The 25,488-nt window shown below is 39.1% G+C and overlaps 1 protein-coding gene across 3 annotated transcripts; it reads left to right on the top strand.

The window, feature by feature from the left end:
- Positions 1-858: 858 nt before the first annotated feature.
- Positions 859-25,488, top strand: TSPAN3 (tetraspanin 3; the record flags this gene model as incomplete). Of its 3 annotated transcripts, XM_079699819.1 has the most annotated exons (7): positions 859-977; positions 14,083-14,274; positions 14,524-14,598; positions 16,177-16,278; positions 17,662-17,814; positions 18,079-18,162; positions 24,583-25,488. In XM_079699819.1, 7 exons carry the CDS (start codon positions 915-917, stop codon positions 24,673-24,675), a joined length of 762 nt encoding a protein of 253 aa, XP_079555945.1. In that variant the 3' UTR covers positions 24,676-25,488. The 3 variants fall into 3 exon arrangements, with proteins under 3 accessions (XP_079555945.1, XP_079555946.1, XP_079555947.1); XM_079699820.1 differs by lacking the exon at positions 14,524-14,598; XM_079699821.1 differs by lacking the exon at positions 14,083-14,274 and having other exon boundaries at positions 915-977.

Raw genomic sequence — 25,488 nt, forward strand, 5'->3', positions numbered from 1 at the left:
ACCATAATACCTTCACCTAAGGTTGTGATGGAGGTTAATTGAGCAAATGGCCCTAAAAAGTCTGGCATGGGGTAAGCTCTCAATAACTGTTCATTACTATGATCGATGCAAGATTGGGGGAAGAGTGTGAAATGCTGCAATGTAAAAAGGTGTTTCTGTAATCTTTCTAAGTCTTGTTCCAAAATGCCTACCCAGGAATAGACTTCTGTGTTACCTTGCTCCCAACACACATCTACACGAAAATGTCTCATTGCCAACCCCCTCACCAGCCTTTTCTCCTTTCCAATGACTCTTCTGAGAGCTAGTCTAGCGCTTGGCACAATAAGTTCTCCATAAATATTTGTTGATGTTCACTGCACTTCTCCCAGACAATGCTTAGGTGTTACTTTGTCAGGAAAATCGCGATGTGGTGTGGGAGATTAATTAGTGTCTCCGACCTCCTTAGGGGAGAACGGGCTAGGTAGAAAGACAGCGTTCTCCGGACTCTGAATCACCTGTAAGCCTGGCATAGTAAACGCAGCTCAGTAGGAGAGGACTGGGTTTGGTCCTCTGAAACTTCCCTAGGGAGCCGTCTGCATCCAAGGGCGGCCAGAGGCCAAGAAGGACGCTGAGCTTTCGTCTCCTTTAAGAGGCGTGGTCTCGCTGTAGCCACCACGGGAGTGATTGGCTGAAGCTGCCGGTTTGGGGGCAGGACTCGGTTGCCAGGGAGTGGCGCGGTGGCCCGGCGGAGACTGCGGCGGCTGCGCGGAGGAGCGAGGTGCTTGCTGGGCTAGGGGTGGGCGACGGCGCCGGGGGCTGCGGTGAACGCTTCGCAGGCCGTGCTGTTCCCAGAGGGGAGGCGCCTTCGCCATTGACGCCTCGCTCGGTGAGCGCGTCCCGCTCGCCGAGCAGGGCCCCAGCCGACCGCCGGCACCATGGGCCAGTGCGGCATCACCTCCTCCAAGACCGTGCTGGTGTTTCTCAACCTCATCTTCTGGGTGAGCGTGGCCGGCGGGCGGGAGAGGGCGGGGGGCTGGCGGGGCGGCCCGCAGGAGGCCTCAGCTGAAGCGCCTATGGGGCCCAGCGGGGACCCAGGCTGGGCCGGGGCTGGCGCTAAGGGAGCGAGGGGGCCCTGTGGTGGAGGCGCGAGGGGAGGGGGCCCGGCCCGGAAGGCTCCGGGCGTAGATGGCGGTGAGAGGAAGCCCTCGGGGGCTTCTTGCGGTCTCCGCGCTCGGGCCCGATGCCCCCGCCGACGAGCTCTGTGCCAGGGACCGGCGCTGAGAGGCCCCCCGGCCTCCCCGCCCCCCCGGAGCAGCCTGCTGGACGGAGAGCTCTCATTGCAGATTCTTTCAGGACAGCAGGCTCGAAATAGGATATTCCCCAAAGGGTCGGGCTTCGCTTTCTTTGTCGGGGCCCGGAGCCCTGGCAGCTCCAGTGGCAGCCCCGAGGCGTGCGAGCAAACGGTGCAGAAGTGCGGGGACGCTACCGACTCAGGGGTGAGGGATTTTGCCTTAGAGCTTTTTGTGTATGCAGAACTGGTTGACTGGTTACCAGCCCAGAAAACGGAACGGTTTAAACTTGAGAAGCCAAATAATCCTGTAACCAAGAAAATTCGTCTGTTTGTTTGGTCCTGGGGATGGTAGCCTGAGATTATAAACCTTGGTTAAATATGACTCGGATGTCACAAGATCTTGAAAGCGATGAGTTAGTTCACTTTCAATAAAGGGTGGCTTTCGAATTTTTTGGACACGCCCTCAAAGAAAGGGGTGTTTATAGCCCCTTCATCTTACTTCAGGTCCTTATCTCGCCAAGGACTTTTGTAATAACCTGTTATTCCTGTCAGTCTCTCCACCCTCTAGTTCATCTGGACCTTGCACCCGGATAAATCTTATTAAGCATTTCTTCCCTCACATCACTTTATTTCATTTAAAAAATAAACACCCGCCCACACCCCAAAAGCTTCAGCAGTAGATTAAGGTTCAACCTCCTCTTGGTATTACAGTTGAAGTCCTCAGTCACCTTTCCTTCCTCATCATTGACCATGTTCTTAAACCCTTGCTGTCCTGGACACACTTCCCTATCCCCAGGCCCCAGGACACTTCTTGAACATTCCCACTTCCCATTACTTTTGTATGTCCCCATTCAACTCTTTCCCACAAACATACCTAAATTAGGAGGAATCCTTTCCTTCTCACAACACATTCCCCCCTCCCCCAACAAAGGAGGAAACTTTTCATATCCTGACTGCTGTAGCATAAAAGGATAATTACATATAATAAGGCACTTACTACACACATGTATTGCCATAGAGTCTTTCAGGATATTTATGGTGTGGTGGAAAGAATCCTGACTGGTAGGGCCGACAGTACTGTTCAGAATCACCCACGTGTCATTGGTGTTTCCATGATTTCTTCTTTTCCAATTAGAGCAGTGTTTCTTATACTTTAGTTCGACTTACAAGCCTTTTTAAAAGCTATAAGAGTTTCTAGGGCTCTCCAGATGAGAAACACTATTAGGTAAGAAGATTCTTAGGTATAGACTTAGCTTTGTAGCCTTTGCAGTTCCTTGTGATTTTTATGGGCATAACAATTTGATCTTGGAGAAGAGTCTGTGTACTGTCAGGTGAGTTCTAGGCTCTTCAAGCTCAGGGACTGGAATTGCTAATGAAACAAAATATTGGGAATGCAGGAGCCATTTTCTTTAAATAATTAAATTTTCATTTAAAATAGCAGTTAATTCAAAGGTTCATTAATCTTTGGAAACTATGTAAGTATAGGTACTATTGGCACTTAGTGAAGAAGGTTATGGTGAACTTCAGTTGTGCTTTTCATAGTGGCTTCTTGCCCAGACTGAAGTTAAACTGTGTGGTAAAAACACTCTTTATTTAGGTTAGTAGGATAATAAAACATTTGTGAGCTGTGATGAGGAAGTTAAGCAGACATGCAGGGAAAAAAACTGTGGCATACAGCAGGATTAGTGCAACATAACTAAGGAGGAAACAATATTAGATATGTCCCGCGCCAAAGTATTAGTTTAAGGACCAACTGTTGGAATCTGACGATGTTGGTAATCATAGCTAATATTTGAGTGCTTTTAGAACCCAGGCACTGTGCTAAGCACTTTACATGGAGTATCCTCATAACAACTCCATCTGGCAGGGAATATTGTGCTTCTTTTACAGATGAGGACATTAAAGTTTACTTAAAGGGGCACACGCAAGGTGGGGCAGAGCCAGCCTTCACACCCAGGTTGTCCTGTGCTCTAGAGCCGGTGGTGTTAAGCAAAGTGGAATTTCAAAAGATTTGGAAAGGGGAAGGAACCCTTTAGGCTGTGTTAGACTCACTTGCTCTAAAACACTGATTTTAACCTCGTTTAGAACCTGCCCCAGCATTTAAACTACACTATTTAACTTGTCAGTTTAAAAAATTAGGTCATTATGAGGAAGTACATAAAACAGATGTTAACTTGTTCTTCCTGGGAATTTGTAATGCATTCTTCAGTTCTAATAAGTATATTCTTATATAGTGGCCCCTTCCTCCTTTTAATGCCTTAATCTATAAGTGGAAGAATAAGCATTCCCTACACAGAGCATCTCTAAAGTTTATCTAGGTTCCCTTGGGCAACTTCAGCAAAGTTGCCCAGGCTCTGTTGCACTGGCTCTTCACTATCAGATGGTAATGACTGATTGTTGATAAGTGTTAAAGTTTAATTGCTTTGTCAACATCTTTAAACTACACCTCTCTATATCATGATATCCTGGTTCTGTTGGCAGCTTGTTCAAAGAGCTGTGATGTGCAAATAGATACGTACTTGAATAATCTGACAGCAAAAGCTGTTAATGTTGACGTGGTGTAGATTATTTTGGACAGTGCAGTCTAAGGAAGTTACTATGGAAAGGCACAGACAAAGGGGAAACAGTGGTTTCTAAAATCCTGAAGGTTGTCTTAGTGGAAATTGAGAGTGCCTCACCAAATTCCAAAATATTAGGACCTATAGCATGAAAGGTAATTTTGGACTAGTGAAGGGATGTACAACTTGGATCTCTTTGTTTTTTATGGAGTGGCATAGCTTTAAATGTAAGTGTATTAGTTCTAGACCCATGATAATTTTTGGAAGACAAGAGTGTTTGAGTTACATGACTAAATTTTGAAGGCTATTGGAACAGTCATTAACCTCTTCTCTAAACTACATTTTTGCACCAAGGTCAGACAAGAGTCTTAATTCAGTGGGTCATTTGATCTGACCCAGGAGGCCTCATCTAAAACAAGTTTAAATCAGTACTTTATAATTTCAGGTTTTTATTCTGGCAAGTTAATTGAGTACTTAATGAAGACCCATGTTATACAAATTACCTTTACTTTTTCTACCCTGTGAGAAAAACCAATTGGCTAGTATTTATTTTGCTCATATGTGTCTTAGGCATTATAGGGACTACAAGAGAAAGCTTTGTCCATGCTTGCTGAATTTATAGTCTGGCACATCTGCTTAGGGTGTTGTTTTTCATTAGTATGAAAGGCCATAGTAACACTAACACAGCTGTGGAGTGGGAAATACCACAAGGTTAAACACCTTTCAAATGCTTTTGGAAACAACTTTGGAATGTGGCATCTTCACTAATCATCATTCACTCATATGAAATACCCTTTACATACAAATCATATTTAAAAGCCTTATATAAGCATTAAAATTTACCTTATCTTAAAAAAGTTTCATATTACCCTTCCCTCTGTGAATACATATAATTAAGGAAAACTGCTTTGTTAAACAAATACAACACGAATGTTTAAATACCTACTTTGTGCTTATATTACTGATAGAATGGTGGAAAAATGAATATCTCTGTTCTTACAGAATTTTTTTTTTTTTGGTGGAGCAAGGCAATTAAAAATAAGCAAGGAAGGGCTTCCCTGGTGGCGCAGTGGTTGAGAGTCCGCCTGCCGATGCAGGGGACACGGGTTCGTGTCCTGGTCCGGGAAGATCCCACATGCCGCGGAGCAGCTGGGCCCGTGAGCCATGGCCACTGAGCCTGCGCGTCCGGAGCCTGTGCTCCACAACGGGAGAGGCCACAACAGTGAGAGGCCCGCGTACCGCAAAAAAAAAAAAAAAAAAAAAAAAAGCAAGGAAAATATCAGATAATGATGTGTTATGCAGAGACTTAGAGCAGGGTGATGTGATAGAGTGATTGGGTGGCTGCTTTAGGTTGGCAAAGAAGTCTTCTCCAAGGAGATGAAATTTAATCTGGAATATGTGAAGGAACAGATTTTGGGGTGATTTGGAGGAGATGGGGGACATTTAAGACAAGGAGCAGCCTACAGGCCCTAAGGCAAGAATATACTTGCTGTGTTCAAATTACCAAAAGAAAGCTTAACTATACCTTCATGCTTTTGTTTAAAAGATAAAAATTTATAATGAAATATTTCAAGGAAGACTTCTTCTTCACAAATCTCCATATACATATTTTGTGTTTTCTAGCACATCTTGCACATTTGAGTTGAGAATATGATACTTTTAAACCGGAACCTTCATCAAACATCCTGGAATTTGTTTCTCCACCTTCTGTATTCCTATCATCATGAGTGACTGCTCTGACAAAGAATGTATCATTGGAACACACCTTCAGCTAACAGATTTCTTTTTTCATAGTTATTTTTCAATTCACTAGAAGAAAAGCAAGTTATGGTATATATTAGGAGACCTGTTTCTTAACTTTGACAGTTAAGAAAATGAATATTTCCAGTCTTACTACATTCTAAGTCAGCTGTCCACCATCCAAGTGCCTTGTGGCTCTGAATAATCATTAACTGGAAGAGCGCATCGCATTGGGAACTTAGTCAGGAAAGCTCTCTTTAGTTGGCAGTTTAAGGAAGAGGTTGTTTATTAGCTCTTTAGGATATTTATCATGCTTTGAAATATTTTAATGAATTTTATTCCATAAGATCCAACTTAGGTTAGGATTTTTGCAGAAATTTTATTCTATAAAATTTATACTTGCATCAAACAAGTATATTCTAAGAATCATTCACTTAGTAAATACTTGTTGAATATCTGTGCTTTACATGTTTCTGAGAAATGCAAAAAGGTACAGTTCCTGCTTTCTGACAGCTTATAGGAAGAGGGGTCAGGCAGGCAAAATCATTTAATATTCTATTGAATTTAATTTCTAGCTGCTCCTCCCCCTCCCCCTTCCCCTTATACTCACGGAGAGGCTCAAGTCTTCCTTTAAAAATATCATCTCTTTCCTCCTTCCTCCTCCTTAATAGTTTTGTAGAGTCAGTAGATGAGAACAATTATTTGCATTGATGTATTTGTTCTTGATTTACTAAAAGGGAATCTATAGTAAATGCTGACATACTGTATTTTACATTGTTGCTGCTACTGATTAAACACATAACCCAAGCAAGGACAAACTCTACTATTATAAAGCTTAAGGACCTCAGGCTCCAGTAGTAATAACTGACTCTTTTTACAGTTAGAGTAGGATGTGAGGACAGCGGGTCTCAAAGAAAAATGCATGTTTAAATTACATGCTTCTCAGATGACCCCTGGAGCCCTGCAATCTGAAAATATTTAATTTCCATGCTGTTAAAATAATTTGGCTGTGGCAGTTGCGGATCTCCAATTTCATTGCAACCTGAACGTTTGGGGTCTTTCAACTTGTGGATATAAATTGGATTAAATAAAACAACTTTGTTAAGCTAGATGAACAATGATTATAAAAAACCAAATACAGAAACAGTGAAAATAGGACAAAATTGAGGAACATGACCTTGGGAATATCATCGGAATAATATTGGTTTAAAAGATTAAAATACTTTTTCTTTAAGAATAATGGCAATAATGATGGTGATATTGATAATGATGGCAGAAGTGGCTTACTGTCAAAATTTTACCCCTCCAAGTAGGGTTTGTTTGTTTGTTTGTTTGTTTCTTACTTGTCTCCTTAATAGGTGACATTTATGGGGGGAAAAAAGATGTGTACTGAAAGGATCAGAATTGTGTTAGATAGTCAGAAAACATCTAAAGATGAGTCAAAGCCAGGCAGACCCAAGAAAAGTGATAAACAGGGAAGATTGGCAGAAGTGCCTAAAATATTTGGGATTGAAGAGATACCAGTTTTATGTTGGTGGTTAAGGACAGATCTAAGAATTCGTTTGTGAAAGAACAACAAAGTCTCAATTTCAGATATAATTTTAAATATTTACTTTTATGGTTATGCAAATAATATATTTGCTTTTTAAAGAAGACACTAAAAAGTATTTTAAACTAATGTTACCATAATTCCACCACTCAGAGACAACCAGTATTAACATTTTGATGTTTTTTTTTCCTTTTTTTTAATGTCTGCTTGTAAGTGTGTTTTTCCCCTAACACACCACAAACATATTACTAAATTATGCTTTAACATATTTAAGGGCTATAATGCAAATATACCTCTGGATGCTAGGGTTTTTTCTTTTGTTTTCGCTATTATAATTTTGTTATAATATTATAACATTTTGATGAACATACCTTATATAAATCTTTGTTTCCATCTGACTTATTTTCTTAAGAATAGACTCCTAGAAGTGCAGTTAGTAGGTACAGAGGTATAAATGCTGAGGCTAATAATGTGTTGCCAGATAGCTCTCCAGAAAGATTATTCTATATTATTCTATACTTCCGTGGGCTCTTCTCTCTGTACCCTTACATATCTTTGAATACTGCTTGCCTATATTATTGACCAATTTGTTAGGTTGAAAATGATATATTTTAATAGATTCAGAAATTCTTGGTTAGAGTAGATTTAATTTCTGAAAGAGGATTTGAAATCTTTGGGATAGTTTTTTTTCTTGAGTGATAAGAGAGTAAATGAAATATGTAGGCATTGGACTTGGTAAGAGTAATTATATTTAATGATATGAAGTATTTCGTCAGAGTAAGTCAGAATTGAAACAAATAGGTTTGACTAGAGAATATTATGGTAAGTAGAATGCTGAAAGATTTGAGGTGATTTTAAGACACTTGTAATGGCACGAGGAGGGTGGAGTTTGGAAAAGCTTTCAGAAATGCACTGCATAGAATTACCAATGGGTTCTTTGTAGGAGAGAAGCGAGGTACATGAAAAACTAATATGACTGTACAGGAGACTCTGAATTAAATGTTAAAAGATAGGTACATAAGATGGATTCCTGCTGCTGTTTTTCCCCTCTCTACTTTTTGAAATCTGCATTCTTATGAAGTCTAGAATACATGGTGGTTTTTGCCAGGTCTTTCTGCTCTTTCTCCCAACATTCCAGTCGCTTCTGCTTTACCAATTGATTGTTGGAGGCTAAAATCACACTGAAGGAGTAGTTCTTGCAGGCAACAAGAATTTGTGAGACACTGTGCTTTTTAGCTGGATGACTTCAGACGGTCCCCTCATCTTTACACTGTCCTGATTCTTTCCCTTCTACAAATGAACATGACTACTGTATACCACTGCAAGAAAATCACTCCTGTTCTTCTTTGCTTTATCTTCACCCATATGCTCTGTGGGATGTGGGATGCAACTTCACATTTCTAAATTTCCGTATAGATGCACTTTTCACAACAGAGGTGTTTTACCTCCTGGCTTGTAACAAGGCTGTTTTGTTTTTAATGTTCACTGATTCCAGTGGCAAGTTTCACTGTGGTTGATGTGCTCCCTTTCATTTCATATTCCTTCTTCCTTAGAAAAGTAAAGAATTTAGGAGTTTTGTGGATTTTAGCATTTCATCGTCTTTCACAGAGGATTTCAAAAGTACAAAAACAAAACAATTAGTTTCTAAAACCAAAACACTGGTTTCTAAACTGTAGAAAAATCAATCTTACATAACATTGAAATTTCTTATTTTAAAGGGGCTTCACATTTGTATGTGTTGAATATGTAGTGGAAGGGTAAAAGGATAAAGTGAAGTGTCATACTTCTGGAACTCATACTTCTAAAGTTTTCTGACAGGTAGCTTTATTTCTGCAGGAACAGCTTGGGGTTGCAAAAGCACTGGCTTTCCTAAAGTTTTAAAATTTTGTGACTTAATTTAGAACATGAGTTTATTCAAAGGTAAAGAAGAATGGTTTTCAAAAAATTCTTTTTTCTGTAGTTTCAGCTCTCAGCCTTTCCCTTAAATTTCCCTTCACTTATTTGTAATAAGGATGAGTATTTTTAGTATACTGTCCTGGCACAAATCCTCCTTATAGGCTCAGATTTTCTCAGCGGTGACTAATGCAGTTCAGCTGCTTCCAAGTTCTACATTTCATTCCCACTCCTGCTGCACCTCCTCTTCCCCCCCTGCAGCTGGTTTGTTGGCAAAGCCCAGATCCTTTGATAGATCTCAATCCCAGCATTACCCTTCAGAAGGATTTAACCCTGCTTACCTTTTAGGCTTTCTAATAGCCACAACTCCTATATCAAAAATCTGCATGACTACAAAGTCCCTAGTTAGGAATTACTTATAACCTTCTTCCGTTTACCATATAAGCTCTACCTATGTTTTTCATACTGATGGTTGGATGTCATTAAAGCAGTTGTTTATTGCTGTTTTTAGGTCTTCAGCTGTTGTTGGGACACCTTCTCTGTATTTTCAAAGTAACTGATGTCATTTCATAAATTGTTTATTATACAACTTGAAGCACTATGTATACATGCCGCTAAAAGAAGAAATTTTTGAAGTTACCTTCAATTTAGGAGACAGTCTCTATCAGTAATTTGATTTATATAGTTTCATATCAGCAATCGGTGCAGTTTCTGCTTTGGTGTGTGCAGCTGCTAAGTTGCTTCCCACTGTATGTTGTCAAAACAGAAGTGTTACGTTTTCAACTCTGCTGTGTGATTTGGATGTTGACTAGTTTGCAGCCTGGGAAAAGAAACTGCTTTCAAGTCTATTAGAAAAGAACAGGCGGCTTTACAAATGGCATTTCCCCCTAGCCTTCCATTGCATTCATTATCTGTATGGGTGGAGGATGGTTGTACTGGAAGCATTTCACTTGGCCCACTCCCAGGCAGCACCAAGTGTGGGCCTTATAGGGATCTCTTTAGGTTGAAAACTCATCATTTCATGTTTAAAATGCAGATGGTTCTTCACTTTCCCATGCTTCAGATTAATTGTTGAGTACATATATCTTCCAGTTTTATCCTGTTTTTATTCAAATTTATGTGGTCTTAAATTTCATTTACTAGCAGCTCAAAGATGGAATTCATTTTAATTCAAGCCATTTAAGAAATGAAGATTGCCTATTAGAGTAAGAAAAGCTAAGAGTCCAAAGGATAGAGAGATGAAGACAAACTGGACAGAATTTGATTGCTTCATATTTAGTATTCTTCTAATTCTGTTTGGGGACTAAAAGCATTTACTGTAACAAAATGTGTGTGTGTATACACATGTGAGTTTGTATATCACACATATGTAGTCAAGAAAAAGTAATGTTTGGTAAGAGTGTTAAGTATTCCATGTACTTCTGTAGTTAATGCACCCAGACTATTAAGCTGTTTCTCCTCTCTCCCCTCTCCTATGCCTTCCATCATCTCATAATAATATGTCACCAAAGTAAGTATGTCAGTGAACTGAGGGCCTTTGAACAGGTACAGTTGCTGTAGGTGAAGCATTTATAAGCTAATGTATTCCAGATGTCATGGCCATCAGGAATTCAGTAAGCTGGATTAAGTTGCCAAATCTTATTTGAATGGTGGACTAAAAACTATACGCATTGGACTGAAGAGAAACAAAGCAAATTCAAACCAAAGCTTTATGATTGAGATAGGAGGGCAATTTCAAGGGACTGGATGAAATGAATTGTACTCAATGAATTTTGACGAATACCTTCTATGTGCCAGGCACTGTTCTAGGTGCTGGTTGGTGGTACAGGGCTGAAAGACTGACAGGCAAAGTTTGTGCCCTAATGGCATGCTGAGACATATATAGTTATAATTGCAGCAGTTGTAATAAATGCTCTGTTAGAGCTGTGTAGGGGGTGGTATGTGACCAAGTGCACCTAATCCAACTTGAAATGGGCGAGAATGGCTTCCAAGAGGAAGAGGTGATATTTAAACTGCATTTTAATGGGTGACAAGGAGTTCCCAGGCAGATGAAGAGAGGACATTCCAAAGAGAACAGCAGAGGTAAAGAAGTAAGAGGATATGTGGTACATTTGGAAATAACAGCTTTCTGTTGTTCAGGGTACACGAGAGGTAATGGAGTCTGAGCCTGAAAAGCAGGGAGGAACAGCTTAGTTTATCAGGGGCCTTATTTGCCTCATCTTGATTTTAAACATGCTAATGCCTTGATCTGTTTTATATTTTTAACAAAAATAACTGATCATATAAAGAACATATAATTAAGGGACAGGGAGGGTCAGCAAGTAAGGTTTAGGGTGAACAATGGTAAGGCCCACATTAAGACAGAAGCACTGCAGAGGGTTGAAGAGAAGTTACGGTATTCAGGTAGTGGATTTTTTTTGTTTGTTTGTTTGTTTGTTTGTGGTACGCGGGCCTCTCACTGCTGTGGCCTCTCCCGTTGTGGAGCACAGGCTCTGGACGCGCAGGCTCAGCGGCCATGGCTCATGGGCCCAGCCGCTCCGCGGCCTGTGGGATCCTCCTGGACCGGGTCACGAACCCGTGTCCCCTGCATCGGCAGGCGGACTCTCAACCACTGCGCCACCAGGGAAGCCCTCAGGTAGTGTTTTGAAAGTATATCGGAAGGAGTTTGGTGATTGATGGGATGTAGAGGTAGGACAAAGAAAGAAAATAGAGTAACTCTCAGGCATTTGACTAGAAAAAAATAACTGTCTTGTGCCATTTGCTCTGAAATACAGAATATGTGGGAAGGTTTAATGGAGTGGGCAGGAAGGCAGAGAGGGTTTGAGGTAAGTTGAGGGCAAGGTGTCTGTGGGGCTTCCAGATGGCGATGTGTAGTCCTGAGATGATGGCTTAGGTAGAGAGCTGCAGTGGCTGGTGAAGCCATGGCTAGTATAGCCCAAGGAGAGCCTACAAAATAAGAACTATTTAAATAGGGCCGAGGGTAAAACCCTGGAGATCACTAACATTTGTCTGGTAAAGAAGAGTCCATGAGGAGAGTGAGAGAGCAAGCAGTGAGAGAAATAGGAAGAAAGCCAGCGGTGGGGCCTCTTGAAAGCTAGAGGAGAGTTTTAAAAGAATATGGTTTTTTGGACTTCCCTGGTGGCACAGTGGTTAAGAATCCGCCTGCCAATGCAGGGGATACGGGTTCAAGCCCTGGTCTGGGAAGATCCCACGTGCCGCTGAGCAGCTAAGCCCGTGTGCCACAACTACTGAGCCTGCGCTCTAGGGCCCACAAGCCACAACTACTGAGCCCGCAAGCCACAACTACTGAAGCCTTCACACCTAGAGCCCGTGTTCCGCAACAAGAGAAGCCACCGCAATGAGAAGCCTGCGCACCGCAACGAAGAGTAGCCCCCGCTCGCTGCAACTAGAGAAAGCCCGTGCACAGCAACAAAGACCCAACGCAGCCAAAAATAAATAAAATAAATAAAAAATTTTAGGACTTCCCTAGTGGCGCAGTGGTTGAGAGTCCGCCTGCCGATGCAGGGGACACGGGTTCGTGCCCCTGTCCGGGAAGATCCCACGTGCCGCGGAGCAGCTGGGCCCGTGAGCCATGGCCACTGAGCCTGCGCGTCGGGAGCCTGTACTTCGCAACGGGAGAGGCCACAACAGTGAGAGGCCCGCGTACTGCAAAAAAAAAAAAAAAAAAAAAATTTAAAAAGCTTTAAAAAAAAGAATGGTTTTTAAAATTGCCTCCATTATTCTAGTCGTGTCTTCTCTTTTTAAAAGTTCATTATTATTTTTTTAAAAAATCAACTTACTTTCTCAACTTTCCATAAATGGGGTCTTTTTCTTCCAGATCTGAATGATTCTATTGGCCTGGTGTATGAAAATATACTGATGACGCCCAAGCTTACAGGGTCCCACAGACTTAAGAAATAAACTGAGTTTCCAGGTTGAGAGGAGTTAACGATATTTCCAGTATCATTGTGAAGGCTCTTTTCTAGTTTGAAGATTAATGATTTATGTGTTAAAATTTTGAAGAATGGTTAAATAATTCTTTTCATGTGAATGTCTCAAAGTGCTCTATAAATGGTAATTCATTAAACCAAATGTTTTAACACTTAACCTCATGCTGTATTTGCTCATTCACATAAAAGCAAGCAGCATTGGGCTGTCAGTGTTGTGCTGGTACACAATGATAGCAAAATTGACAATGATAAGAGGAAAATGTATGTAAAACTCTGTAACTGGAGCATTGTGTCTGGAGCAGCAGCTGTTCCATGACGTTCTGCATTCACTTTCCCTTTAGGTGCTCTAAAACCTTGTTACTCAAAGTGTAGTTCAAGAATCAGCAGCATCAGCATCACCTGGGAGCTTGTTGGAAATGCAGAATCTCAGGCCCCACCCCCAGACCTACTGAATCAGTCTGCAGTTTAATAAGATCTTCAGGTGATTCCTATTCATGTAGTTTGAGAAACACTAAAGAATAAATAGACCTGAAGAGTTTGTACAGTTCTTTAGTAATGTAGCCCTCTAGCTATGAAAATGGTAAATTTCATAGTCTCAACTAGGACAGCAAATGTTTTAGATATGGGTATCATGGTTATTAGTTGCTATTGTATTTTCTTTCCCCAAGTCATTAGATGGAGATTATAAATGCAGATTCTGGAGTCAGATTGCCTGGGTTCAAATCCTGCCTTTGCCACTTGTACCTGATTTCCCCATTTGTTGGGGGCAGTCCCCACCTCCACACTGACCCTTATTGGACATGTAATTGAGCTACAGAAGCCCTTTGGGATGTGTGTGTGTTTTCATTCTTGTCATCAGTCTTACTTACTGGATTCATGGTTTCTTGGTCCTAGATGAACCAGCAGTTATCGAAAAGTAGATGGAGCTTGGAAAACTTTACAACTTTAGTAAGGAAATGCTCTTACTAATGAATAATTTTCAGCTTCACAGAAAAAACGTCTACAAAGAGATTTAAAAGTGGTGGAAAATCTCATTGAGTTATAACATGCTAAGAAATAGTGGGGATTTTTACCAGCAGGGGTGGGAGAATTTTACCAGTGCTCTGACCTTGTTTTTTACAGGGAGCAGCTGGCATTTTATGCTATGTGGGAGCCTATGTCTTCATCACTTACGACGACTATGACCACTTCTTTGAAGATGTGTACACTCTCATCCCTGCCGTGGTGATCATAGCTGTAGGAGCCCTGCTCTTCATTATTGGGCTAATTGGCTGCTGTGCCACAATCCGGGAAAGCCGCTGTGGACTTGCCACGGTAAGTTAGCTCTTCACGGATCGAATGTGTCGTCAAAGTATGTGGGAATATTCATTTGTGTTACTTACTTGAATTGAGCATGAAACTCCATTTTCTCTTTGACTCTCTTTATAATTGGAACAGAATTAGCACTTGTCTTAAACTTCTAGCCGTTATCTCAGATAATTGCTTTTTATCAAGAGAGTACTTAGAGTTATTTTTTCATTTGTATTTAATTTTTGACAATGTTTCCTTACATTTTCCTTACAGTTTGTCATCATCCTACTCTTGGTTTTTGTCACAGAAGTTGTTGTAGTGGTTTTGGGATATGTTTACAGAGCAAAGGTATGTTGTCTACTGGAATGTATATGTTTTAAAAGGTGGCTTAAGTGTTTCAAGTGAAATAGAACAAACTCATTTTGAGAGTAAACGTTTTCTTTTGCCTGACTTCAGTTTAGCCACTGCTTTGAAAATGTAAGGATAATTAGAAATTATGTGTCAGGACTTCTAGTCTCATTTAATATAGCAAAGTGTTAATTCTACTACTGTCCTACTTTGTAGGTAGTTTTCTTTAAATGACCATAGGATGATCTGCAAATGAATAGTTGGTCAGCTGAGAACTTTGTTCAAATTTCTTCAGCCTATAGATTCCCTATATAGATTCCCAGATTTCTGTTTAGAAGAACTAAACTGAGGATTTCATTTTCCATTGCCTCTTTTAAAAAAAAATGCATTGGTCCTGGACATAGAAAAAGGTGATTGGGAGCTGTAATCCTGCAACTTGTTCCTGAGGAAAAAGGGGTCCTACCAACTCAAACACTAAGGCAACTATTGCCAGCCACTCCCTTCTTGCCCCTCTTTCCTCTTTTCTGGTCATTTCTTCTTCTTTTCTTTCCCCTTTCCTTTCTGTTTTGCCTGCTTTTGCTTTCCATCTACAGTACCATTTAAGGCTAAACAGGCTGTTTTAAATTAATTTGGGGATAACTATAGAGCTGTTATAAAGGCATAGTAGGGTTATTCTCATAGTAGGGTTATTCTCTTATGATTTTGAGTCAAAGGCATGATATCCCAATTTAATATTCAACCGTTGCTACATAAGGTACCAGACAACTATGCCAAAAAAAGAATGCAGTGGATTATGCCCCTACCTATGATCTGGTTATCAATTTTATAGTCTTACCACATCACTGATAAAATTACCAAATAGGTCTAATCGTCTTAGAAGGGTAAGGAGAATCTGGTACAAGCAAACTTTATTAAATGACACTTTAGTTGCCGCTTGGCAATACATTATGAAGATTTTATTTCCTGTCTTCTCATTCACATACATTGAACTGCAGCTCTTCATAAGGTGCCACTTCTAAGGACTGATTTTTTTTTTTTAACCTGCTGATTACTTTTACATATTTGCCCAAGTCTAATTAAACGTTAAATAAGTAAAATGGAAATAATGTTGGTATTTGTCCCAAAAGTATCTTGTGGGGGCTTTTTAAGTTGTTTAATATTTACCTCCTTTAGGAAAGGAAAATGAGTAGGTCTTCTGAGAACCCACTGAAAACTTATTTGAAAAAGAAGGTGGTCTGTTTATAAGTTAGGACACCTATCTCAAGGCTCAACTGCTTTCTCCCTCTTGAATAAATTGGTAGCCTGCCATCTTGCACACAATCTTCTCTGTGATTACTTTTAATCTGTGTGATATAATATGTCTAAAGTTTTACCTGAATCTACATGGAGGCAGGAAGGGAGAAAACTTTTTTCTTACAAGGAATTCACAGAAATATCTTGCCACTTTGCACACATGCCATTAGGGCATTTTAGCTGGAGCCTTGACTAATGTTACTTTAGTAACATTATTTTTGAGGGACTGAATTCTTTGTTTTGATTCAGTATTTTTGAGGGACTGAATTCTTTGTTTTGATTCAGGTAGAAAATGAGGTTGATCGCAGCATTCAGAAAGTATATAAGACCTACAATGGAACCAACCCTGATGCTGCTAGCCGGGCTATTGATTATGTACAGAGACAGGTGAGTTCTTCTGAGGCTAATTTGTTTTTGAGGACCAATCACTGTTGAGCAAACATTAAACTTAACTCTGTTACTATGTAAATTAGCAGTATACATTTACAGCCATGGTTAGCTTCATGATGAGTCCAGTAATCTTTTTTTTTTTCAAATGCAGCTACACAAGAGTTGTCAAACTAAATGATCAATGCTATTTTTTTAAATATATATTTATTTATTTTTTTGGCTGCCTTGGGTCTTTGTTGCTGTGCACGGGCTTTCTCTAGTTGCAGCGAGCAGGGGCTACTCTTCCTTGAGGAGCACGGCTTCTCATTGAGGTGGCTTCTCTTATTGCGGAGCACGTGCTCTAGGCACTCAGGCTTCAGTAGTCGTGGCACGTGGGCTCAGTAGTTGTGGCTCACAGGCTCAGTAGTTGTGGCTCACAGGCTTTAGAGCGCAGGCTCAGTAGTTGTGGCGCACAGGCTTAGTTGCTCTGCGGCATGTGGGATCTTCCTGGACCAGGGCTCGAACCCGTGTCCCCTGCATTGGCAGGCGGATTCTTAACCACTGCGCCACCAGGGAAGTCCAAGTCCGATAATCTTACCTTCACCCTTGAAAAGTTTTTTTTCCCACCATTACCTAGTCATAGCCAGATAAGAAGCATCTGATTTTCCCTTAAAAATAATTAGCTAAAGAGGTGATAATGGAAGAGAGGTACGTGTCACAGGAAAGTTCAGCATCCAGATGGACTTTAGAGGAGGTGAGAAGTCTTCATATACCTTGAGAAAGCAAGACCAGAAAGGTTAACAGACAAAACCATTAAAAAAAAATTATTGTAGACAATTTGAAACATACCTGAAGGTAGAGAGAATCATACAGTAGATCTTTGTATCCACAAACCCACCTCAAAATTGTCAGCTTTTTGTCAATCTTGTTTCATCTATTACTCCCACATATTGTTTGCTAGATTAACTTAAAGTAAATCCCAGACATTTCAGACAAAATATTTTAAATACTTTGTCATTGGAAATAATATTTAACTCAGGATTAGATATTTAACAGGCAAAGTGTAAAGATTTTTCTTAGCTGTAAACTACCCCTTGTGGGCAATATGATTTCTCAAATGGAGGTTCTAGAGCCACTAATTACATGTGGCTATTTAAATTAAAATTAAAAATTCAGTTCCTTAGTCACACTAGCCACATTTTAATTGCCCAATAGCCCCATGTGGCTAGGTGCTACCATACCGAGCATACAGACACAGAACATTTCTGTCATTGCAGAAAGTTCTGTTGGACATCACTGGTCTAAAAGTAGCTTAAAGCTCTTCAGTGCATAGAACTCTAAAGTTCAGCACAGGGGTATGTGTTCTTTGACGAGTAATATCTCTTTTCTCTTCTCTGTTAGCTGCATTGTTGTGGAATTCACAACTATTCAGACTGGGAAAATACAGACTGGTTCAAAGAAACCAAAAACCAGAGTGTCCCTCTTAGCTGTTGCAGAGAGACCGCCAGCAGCTGTAATGGCAGTCTGGCCCACCCCTCTGACCTCTATGCCGAGGTAAGTTCAGTTTCTTGGCCAACACTTGAATCTAGCCTGGTAGCTTTTTTTCTTGGTGAACTATCTGTACCTGGAACTTCTTTTCTACCTTCTTTTATTTGTCTTTAATGCCATTTAATTTTAATATAAATTATTTTCAAATGCATTATCTTATTTCCCTCTTTTAGTTTCTGTCATTTCCATTTCTGCCAGTGAGTAGTAATATGTGACCTTGCAGCTTTCACTTTTTAAAAAGACTAATGAGGATGACTTTGGGTGTTTCAGGGGTGTGAGGCTCTAGTTGTGAAGAAGCTACAAGAAATCATGATGCATGTTATCTGGGCAGCACTGGCATTTGCAGCTATTCAGGTAAGCACGGCTAGCCAAGGAGTTTTCAGAGTGTACTGATTCTCTGATGTCAACCCTGAATGGTTTTAATCACTAAGTGCAGTTAATCTTTGTGTATATAGATAACTTGGAAGTGATTGAGGTACCAGACACCAGTTTCCAGCATCTTCCATTTCCTGTCTCTAGACATAGACCCAGAATGGTCCCAGAAACCAGAGATCTGGATGGGGGAACCATGTGCGAGGGGACTCCTTATCTTATTTTCTTGACTTGATTAGTGAGTGACCTGTTCAAAATACAAACTGTTGTCATAATGTATTCTTGGGAGGTACTTCAATAGAACTTCACAGAATTAAAAAAAAATCAAACTGCTGTATTTTAGCTTGGAAATGGAAAGTTTTATTTTAATCTTTTTAAAATTTCTCCTTCCATTTCTTGCTTTTCTGTCGTCAAGGGTTTTATACGTTCATATACATAAATCAAGACTAGTGGCACTACACTAGTCTCTTACAGTAACAGGAGCAATTTTATCACTTTACAGGAAAGACCTTTAATTAAAAACTGAGGTTCTAACCTCCCTTGTATTTGTGGACTTAGTTTTTTTAGAAGGACTGTCATCAAGAAGTCTGTTACACCACTTGGCATATTTGGAAATGTACCATGTCTTTCTGGTAGCTGAGGGGACTTGTCCCAGCTCCTACAAGTGAAAACAGTCTTTTTCCCCCTTAATAAGAGCTTGTACAAAGTAGCTGGTAATTGTTTTAATTACCTGTCACTTTATCAAAAAAACCACATACACATCCTTTATCCCTCATACCCACATAAAAAACAAGTAAGAAAGATGGCTATTTTTCTGCCCAGTATAATCTACATTCCTAGTTTCTTGGGTATATACATTATATCCTAGGGATTCTGTTAGAGGAATATTACAACTATTTGAAAATGATTGAAAATCCTTTGCGTCAGATCTAGTTCTCAGAGTGTTCTTTAGTGTTCTTTTAGTATGTTCTTGAAACATGCTTCAGGTCTAGAGAATCTACTTTAAGAAAGTTTTGATATCATTTAATTGTTAGAAAAACCAACATAATTGCTAGTTTATATTTAAGTTGCTTGGCTTGTCTGCTCTCTGTGTATTTGAACAGAAACTAGTGTATTGAACAGGAAGTGCCTTATAAAATGGCAAAAGGGTGAATGTTTACTTTGCTGATATTCAAAGAGCTCTGAAATGATTCATTAAAAAGCCCAGCTCTATTTGCTATGGTCGCTGCCCTTCTAAGCGTTTACTTTGTGGCTCAGCATAGCAGTAATCTGTTGGTCAGCAGGGGTGTACCTCATATTTTCTTTGTGTAAACACATTCATTTAGCTAAAAATAATGAAACGTGAGGGAGGTCTCTTTTCCCAAGTGAAATCCTGATCTGTGCATTTTTAATGATTTTAGGTGTGGTAATAAAGCTGCATGTATTACCGTGCAGCAAAAAAAGCTTTAGAACTGTATGGTGCTTTTGATCATGAAATGTGCAACATGTATATAGAAGACTGATGAAAATAAACACTTTAGATATGTCCCTCATCTAGTTAAGCTTATTAACCAGTCAGATATTTCTTCATTAAATATTTTTTAGTGGGGGCTAATAAATATTCTAACTAGTCTCTTAAGTATGCCTTCTCATACGCATTTTATACTTAAATCACCCTGACTTAAATAATGGCTGATAAAGCTTTGATCTTTTCAGTTCAGCAGAACTAAGTCAGGGATTCAGAGCTTTTACAGTCTCAAAACCTAGTGGTTTTGAAAATTTAAAAACTGGTTTTAAAGGGAAAAACATCCATTTGAAATAAAATAATTTTCTACTTTTTTTTTTAAGAGTACCTATAAATGTTTAAACTTTTGATATTCAAAATCTGATGTAGATTGGTGCCATGTGTGTGGAAAAACTGAATGAAGGCAGAAACAACTCAAAGAGCAGGGAGCTTTTATGCTTGTATACTTACCCTGATAGAGAAAGAGCTAGAAGGATGCTTGGAGATTCTCCAGTCCCTGGTTTTAAAGGCCATGAAAATGAGGGAGAGCAAGGATAGCATAATTTACGACCATCACTAAAGCTTGAACCCCGTCTCCATGTGTACTCTGCCTCCAATTACAAATTGAAGAATTAAGATTCTCAGAAGATTGAATTCCTAAATTCTGTTATGAAATCTGACAGCAAATTGACACTTAAGCTGGTTAGAATACACAATGTAATAGCATTGAAAAATGATTAGCACTTTTCTTCAGGTTCTAAAGTGGGGTAGCTCTAAGAGCTATCACAGGAAATTCAATTTTAAAGAATGGGAAAGATTGATTGATTTTTGGTAGTGTTGTGAGTATCAAAAATATTTAAGCGTCATCTCCTTTGATTTTGAGTGTGATTTGTGGTACTAACTATTAAGCTACATTTCATTGATGTTCTAAGGCATAAAGATGAATTTAAGAAGAAATTTTCTCATAAACTTAATTTACCAGTAAAAGCCTCTTGTTTGAGTGTTGGTCATCTGTGGGCCAGTCTAGCCCACCACCTCTTTTTGTGTGAGCACCACACATTTTATGTATTGTCCATGACTGCTTTTGTGTTATGGTGACAGAGTTGAATAGTTGCAGCAGAGACCAATTTTGTCTCTTGGTTCACAAAGCCTAAGATATTTACTGTATTGCCCTTTATGAAACATCAGCCCAGCCTTGCTCTAGTCTTGTTAAGTGGTCTAGGTTTGGGTAGGACCAAAATTACCAAGAAAGAAAAACCTGAAAGCTATAAGAGAATGAGATTTTAAAAATTTTGCTACACCCATTATACTGTTAGTTTCTTAATGAGCAAGATATTTCACTTCTTTGAGAGTCGCCAGCCTCTTAAATGAACAAATGATCAGCTATAAATTTTATATTTCAACAGTCTGGTGATAATAATAAAATCTAGGTTTTGATTTGGCAAGCTCTTAAGTGTCAGCTGTGGGTAAGGCTCTCTGCAAAGGCAGTATGGGGAAAATGGGAATTGTCAGTCTTTTGAGTCTCACAACGTTGGCATGTCCTTAAGATGGAATGATCGAAAGCAAAATTTCACAGAGAACTGGTTCCCAAGGCCTTGTTGCTTTTTTCTGGTCTGTATGCCAAGTGTGAAGGAGGTTGAGACTGTTATTTCCTTCCTGCCTCTTCTGACTTCTATTTTAATTCATTAAAATGAGTTAAAATACATAAATGAATAGCACTTCAGATTGGGCCCCCAGATAGTTAAAATCGAGTGGCTTGATTCTGACAGTCATTTTAAAAAAGTATTTCAAGTAATTCTTCTTTAAAAACTTAAAACCAAAGCTTGGGAAGCTAATTCTTGAGTGGCTAAGATTTTTTTTTTAAATTTTGGGGAAATTAATCTTAATTGTTAACTTCTTGAAATTTTCTTAATTGAAAAACCCATTTGATAAAATTTTCTTCAAAGATACAAATTTAGTAAGAGGTAAGCCTCCCTCTCAAGTCTTGACCCCAGTTCTCGAGTCCCCCCTTGCAGAGGCAACCACTGTTCCCAGTTTCCTGTATATCCTTCCAGAAGTAGTTTGTGGTTAGACAAGCACATAAATATTTTTTATGCAAATAGAAGCTTATAGGATGCAATTTTCTACCTTTTTTTCTTAAGATAATTGTATGCAACCTCCAGTTTTGAGAAACAATGCAGACAGAATCCTGTATGCCTTGCTCAGTTTCCTTTAGTGGTTAACATTTTGCAAAACTATTACATATCACAACCAGGATATTGGCCTTGATACATACAATCCACTGATTTTTTTTAGATTTCTCATTTCTATGTGTGTATTCAATTCTGTACAACTTTATGACCTGTTTGGTTCTTGTATCCATCACCATAGTCAAAATACTGAACAGTTGCAACACTACAAGTGTCTGCCTGATACTCTTAATTGCACCCACCTCTGTCCTATGCCCCCTCCCCCGTACCCTGGTAACCACTAATCCTCCATATCTAAAATTTTATCATTTCAAAAGTATCCTAAAAGGTACAAAAGGTTACATATAATATATGATATGTAACCTTTTGTACCTTCTTAAAAACAAATTAATATGCTACTGTGGCAATATAGTATTCTATTTTTTGGACATACTTCATAATTTATCTTATCTGCATTAATGGGCACTTACGGAAGTGTTGCTATTACAGAAATGCAAGTAGTGAATATCCTCTGTATATATGGGCAAAGTCTGTAGCAAAAAATTTGTAGTCATGAAATTGAGGGGTCAGAGAATATGGATGACTTTTTGATAGGTATTTCTAAATTTTTCTCAGAAAAGGGTGTTTTCAGTGTGTGGTTCTAATTACCTTGTATAAAATACCTACTTCCCCATAATGCCACCTACCTAGTGTATCATAGAGCATTTTAGTCCTTGGCAGTTTTTTTAATCACCACTTGCCTATGTATTTACTAATCATTTTTTGCAGTTGCTGGGTGTTATATTTGGACTAAGTGTAGATTAGTTCTCATGATGTGACTACTACAGGGGAAAGTTTCGTTGCAAGAAATCACACTGGAGCTAAAATATTTGTGTGATATTTTAAAATCTGTTTTTGGAAAATTTCAATAATTGATGAGATTTTAGTATAGCAAAGCTTTGGAAATGGACCTGTAATACTTAGTGATGAGGTTTGCACTATAAGAAGTTATTGTGTAGAGCTTAATGTTTTTTTTCTTAAATTGTAGTATTTAATGTTCTTAAACAGACTCATTTCCAAGCATGAATAGGCTTTTATCAAGTTTATTTAATTGTTTTTAAATCAGTGCAAGTTGATTTAATTGAAATTAAAGTCAGGAAAAAAAGGATACTTATTTCAGATCCCATTTTGAGAATGCTGACTCCTTCGGTACAAGTTAACCAACTGAAAGGAATGTGAGGAAGTGGGGATGGGAAGAGATCTTTTCCCCAAGCTAATCAGTAACTTCAGAGCTTAGCATTTTTATTGCTCAATTTAACATTGCCTGGGAACATAATTGTGTTTGATCTTATAACTGTTCTAAGAATGTTTTGCTGTACAGTGAATGGAAATGTATTTCTTTAGGAATTAGATACTAAACATGTCTAGAATTGGCTTAAGATATTTAGTAAACTTTCAACAATATCCACTTTTAAAATGTCTTTAAATGTGCTTTATACAAGTAAGCACTCAGCAAATATTGATATAATGAAACTGATGAATTCAAGCAGCAAGTATATATCCTGAATGGGTAGAATAGAGGCTAATAAATAAGGGCAGAAATTGGAGAGTGTGACTTTATCATGGAGAATTCAGTTTGAGGACATCCTTTTTCTCTGTACATGTGTCTTATTAGTAATCTTCCACTTCAGACTTTGAGAGTCTTGTTTATGGATCGGGTACACTTTGTTGAAATTAGATTGACCCCATATGTACAGAGGGCCCTGCCTTTTAAAAATCAAATAACTGAGACCTTTCACTGTCTATGAAAAGTTAGAGCAGCAAATTAATTTATTTAGCTCTTTAGTACCTGTTTATATTTTGTAAGAAGCCAGGTCAAGAATTCTAGAATCGTTTCTCTTTAATCCAGCTTAATCCTCTCGTTTATCCAAAATAACATGGCACTACTATTCCTATTTGCTACCACAGAAGGATTAGGCCTTATTAAAATAAAATGATGAAGGAAGAGTGACCTTTAAAAAGTAATATGTATATAATACCACAGAGCCAAACCTAGGTTTCAAAAATAGTAAATAATTGTGGAACAAAAACCTTTGAACTATACTTTTTAGTATCAGGATTGGTTTTCCCCCATAGGGCTTTTGGGCTACTCATGTATTGGGCTTTTCACTTTGTGGTTTGTTATAAAGTTTATCTCCCTCAAATCCAGATGCTTAAAAACACCACTATTAAATTTGCTCAGCATACATAGTCTTGATCATTCCGCTCCCTAGACCTTTGCTGTTCAGTATTGTAGCCACTAGCCACATATATCTAAATTTAAATTAATTTTAATAAAATAAAAATTGCAACTCCTTAGTTGTGCTAGTTACATTTCAAGTGCTCAGTAGCCACACGTGGCTAGTGGCTGCCATGTTTGACAGCTCAGTATAGACTGTTTGCATCATTGCAGAAAGTTCTTTCATACAACACTGCTCTAGATTGAGATGGGAATGGTACTAGGAGAGACTTGATTCTCTGCTGGCTTTGCAGATTGTTCTTAGGTGTGAAGCAGAGAAGCTAAAACTTGGTACTTAGTTCCTAAAAAGATAATGTATTCATTTGAAATTACTTCCGTTACTGTTAGTGCTTTTTTGATGATTTGAGATCTTTGAACTTAGAAACAGTTCCACTGCCAACAAAGAAATACGCACTTGCTCTAAGAGGGTTTTCAGCCTTTTTTTTTTTCCCATTGTTGTTTTCTTCCCACAGCTGCTGGGCATGCTGTGTGCCTGCATCGTATTGTGCAGAAGGAGTAGAGATCCTGCTTATGAGCTGCTCATCACCGGTGGAACCTATGCATAGTAGAAAACTCAAACCTGAGCTTTTTTAGTCTTGTTCTGATTTGGAAGGTGAATTGAGCAGGTCCACTGCTATTGGCCTCCTGAGTTCATTTAGTTAAAGCACACGTACACAGGTGTCGGACAGAGCAGTTTGGCTCTTCACGTGTCCACCTCCTTACCTACCCACCTGTGAGTTTCTTTTCCCCTGTTCTAGCTGACTCTCCATGTCTGTAAGTGTTTAAGTACGGTGGTAAATGTTCTAATCTCAGAACCATTTGCAAGTTGCGTAGTGTGGTAGAATTAAAGGCGGACATGAGCCTGCTTCTGTTACCTCCAAGCAGTAATGGGACTGCTGCTGAAGTATCACCGGGTCCTTTCAGTCTTCACAATGGAGAACTCTTGGCCAAAGGTTTCTGGGGGGAGGGGGAGACAGTCAGCTGTCTGGTTAAAGTTAATACCAGATGGTGCCCCTCATCAGTGTCCTTTTAAAAAATATATACTATAGTTCAGTAAGATAGCAACTGTACAAAATGGATAAAATAGATTTTAGAATCATACAGCGTGTATCTTGATTCATCTTCAAAATCAGACTGATCTTTGAAACTAGCGGTTTTTAATCAAAGCTGGCTTTATAGGAGGAGTGTAATGTATGCACTACTGTTTTAAAACAATTAGTGTGAGTGTGTGTGTTTTTTTGTATGATTGAGCCCATTCATCGTAAGTCTAAACTCGTTAGAAATAATGTACCCATGTAGACTAGCAAAATAGTATGTAGATGTGATCTCAGTTGTAAATAGAAAAATCTAATTCAATAAACTCTGTATCACCCCCTCAA

The sequence above is a fragment of the Hyperoodon ampullatus genome, assembly GCF_949752795.1.
Source record: "Hyperoodon ampullatus genome assembly, chromosome: 3".
Lineage (NCBI taxonomy): Eukaryota > Metazoa > Chordata > Mammalia > Artiodactyla > Ziphiidae > Hyperoodon > Hyperoodon ampullatus.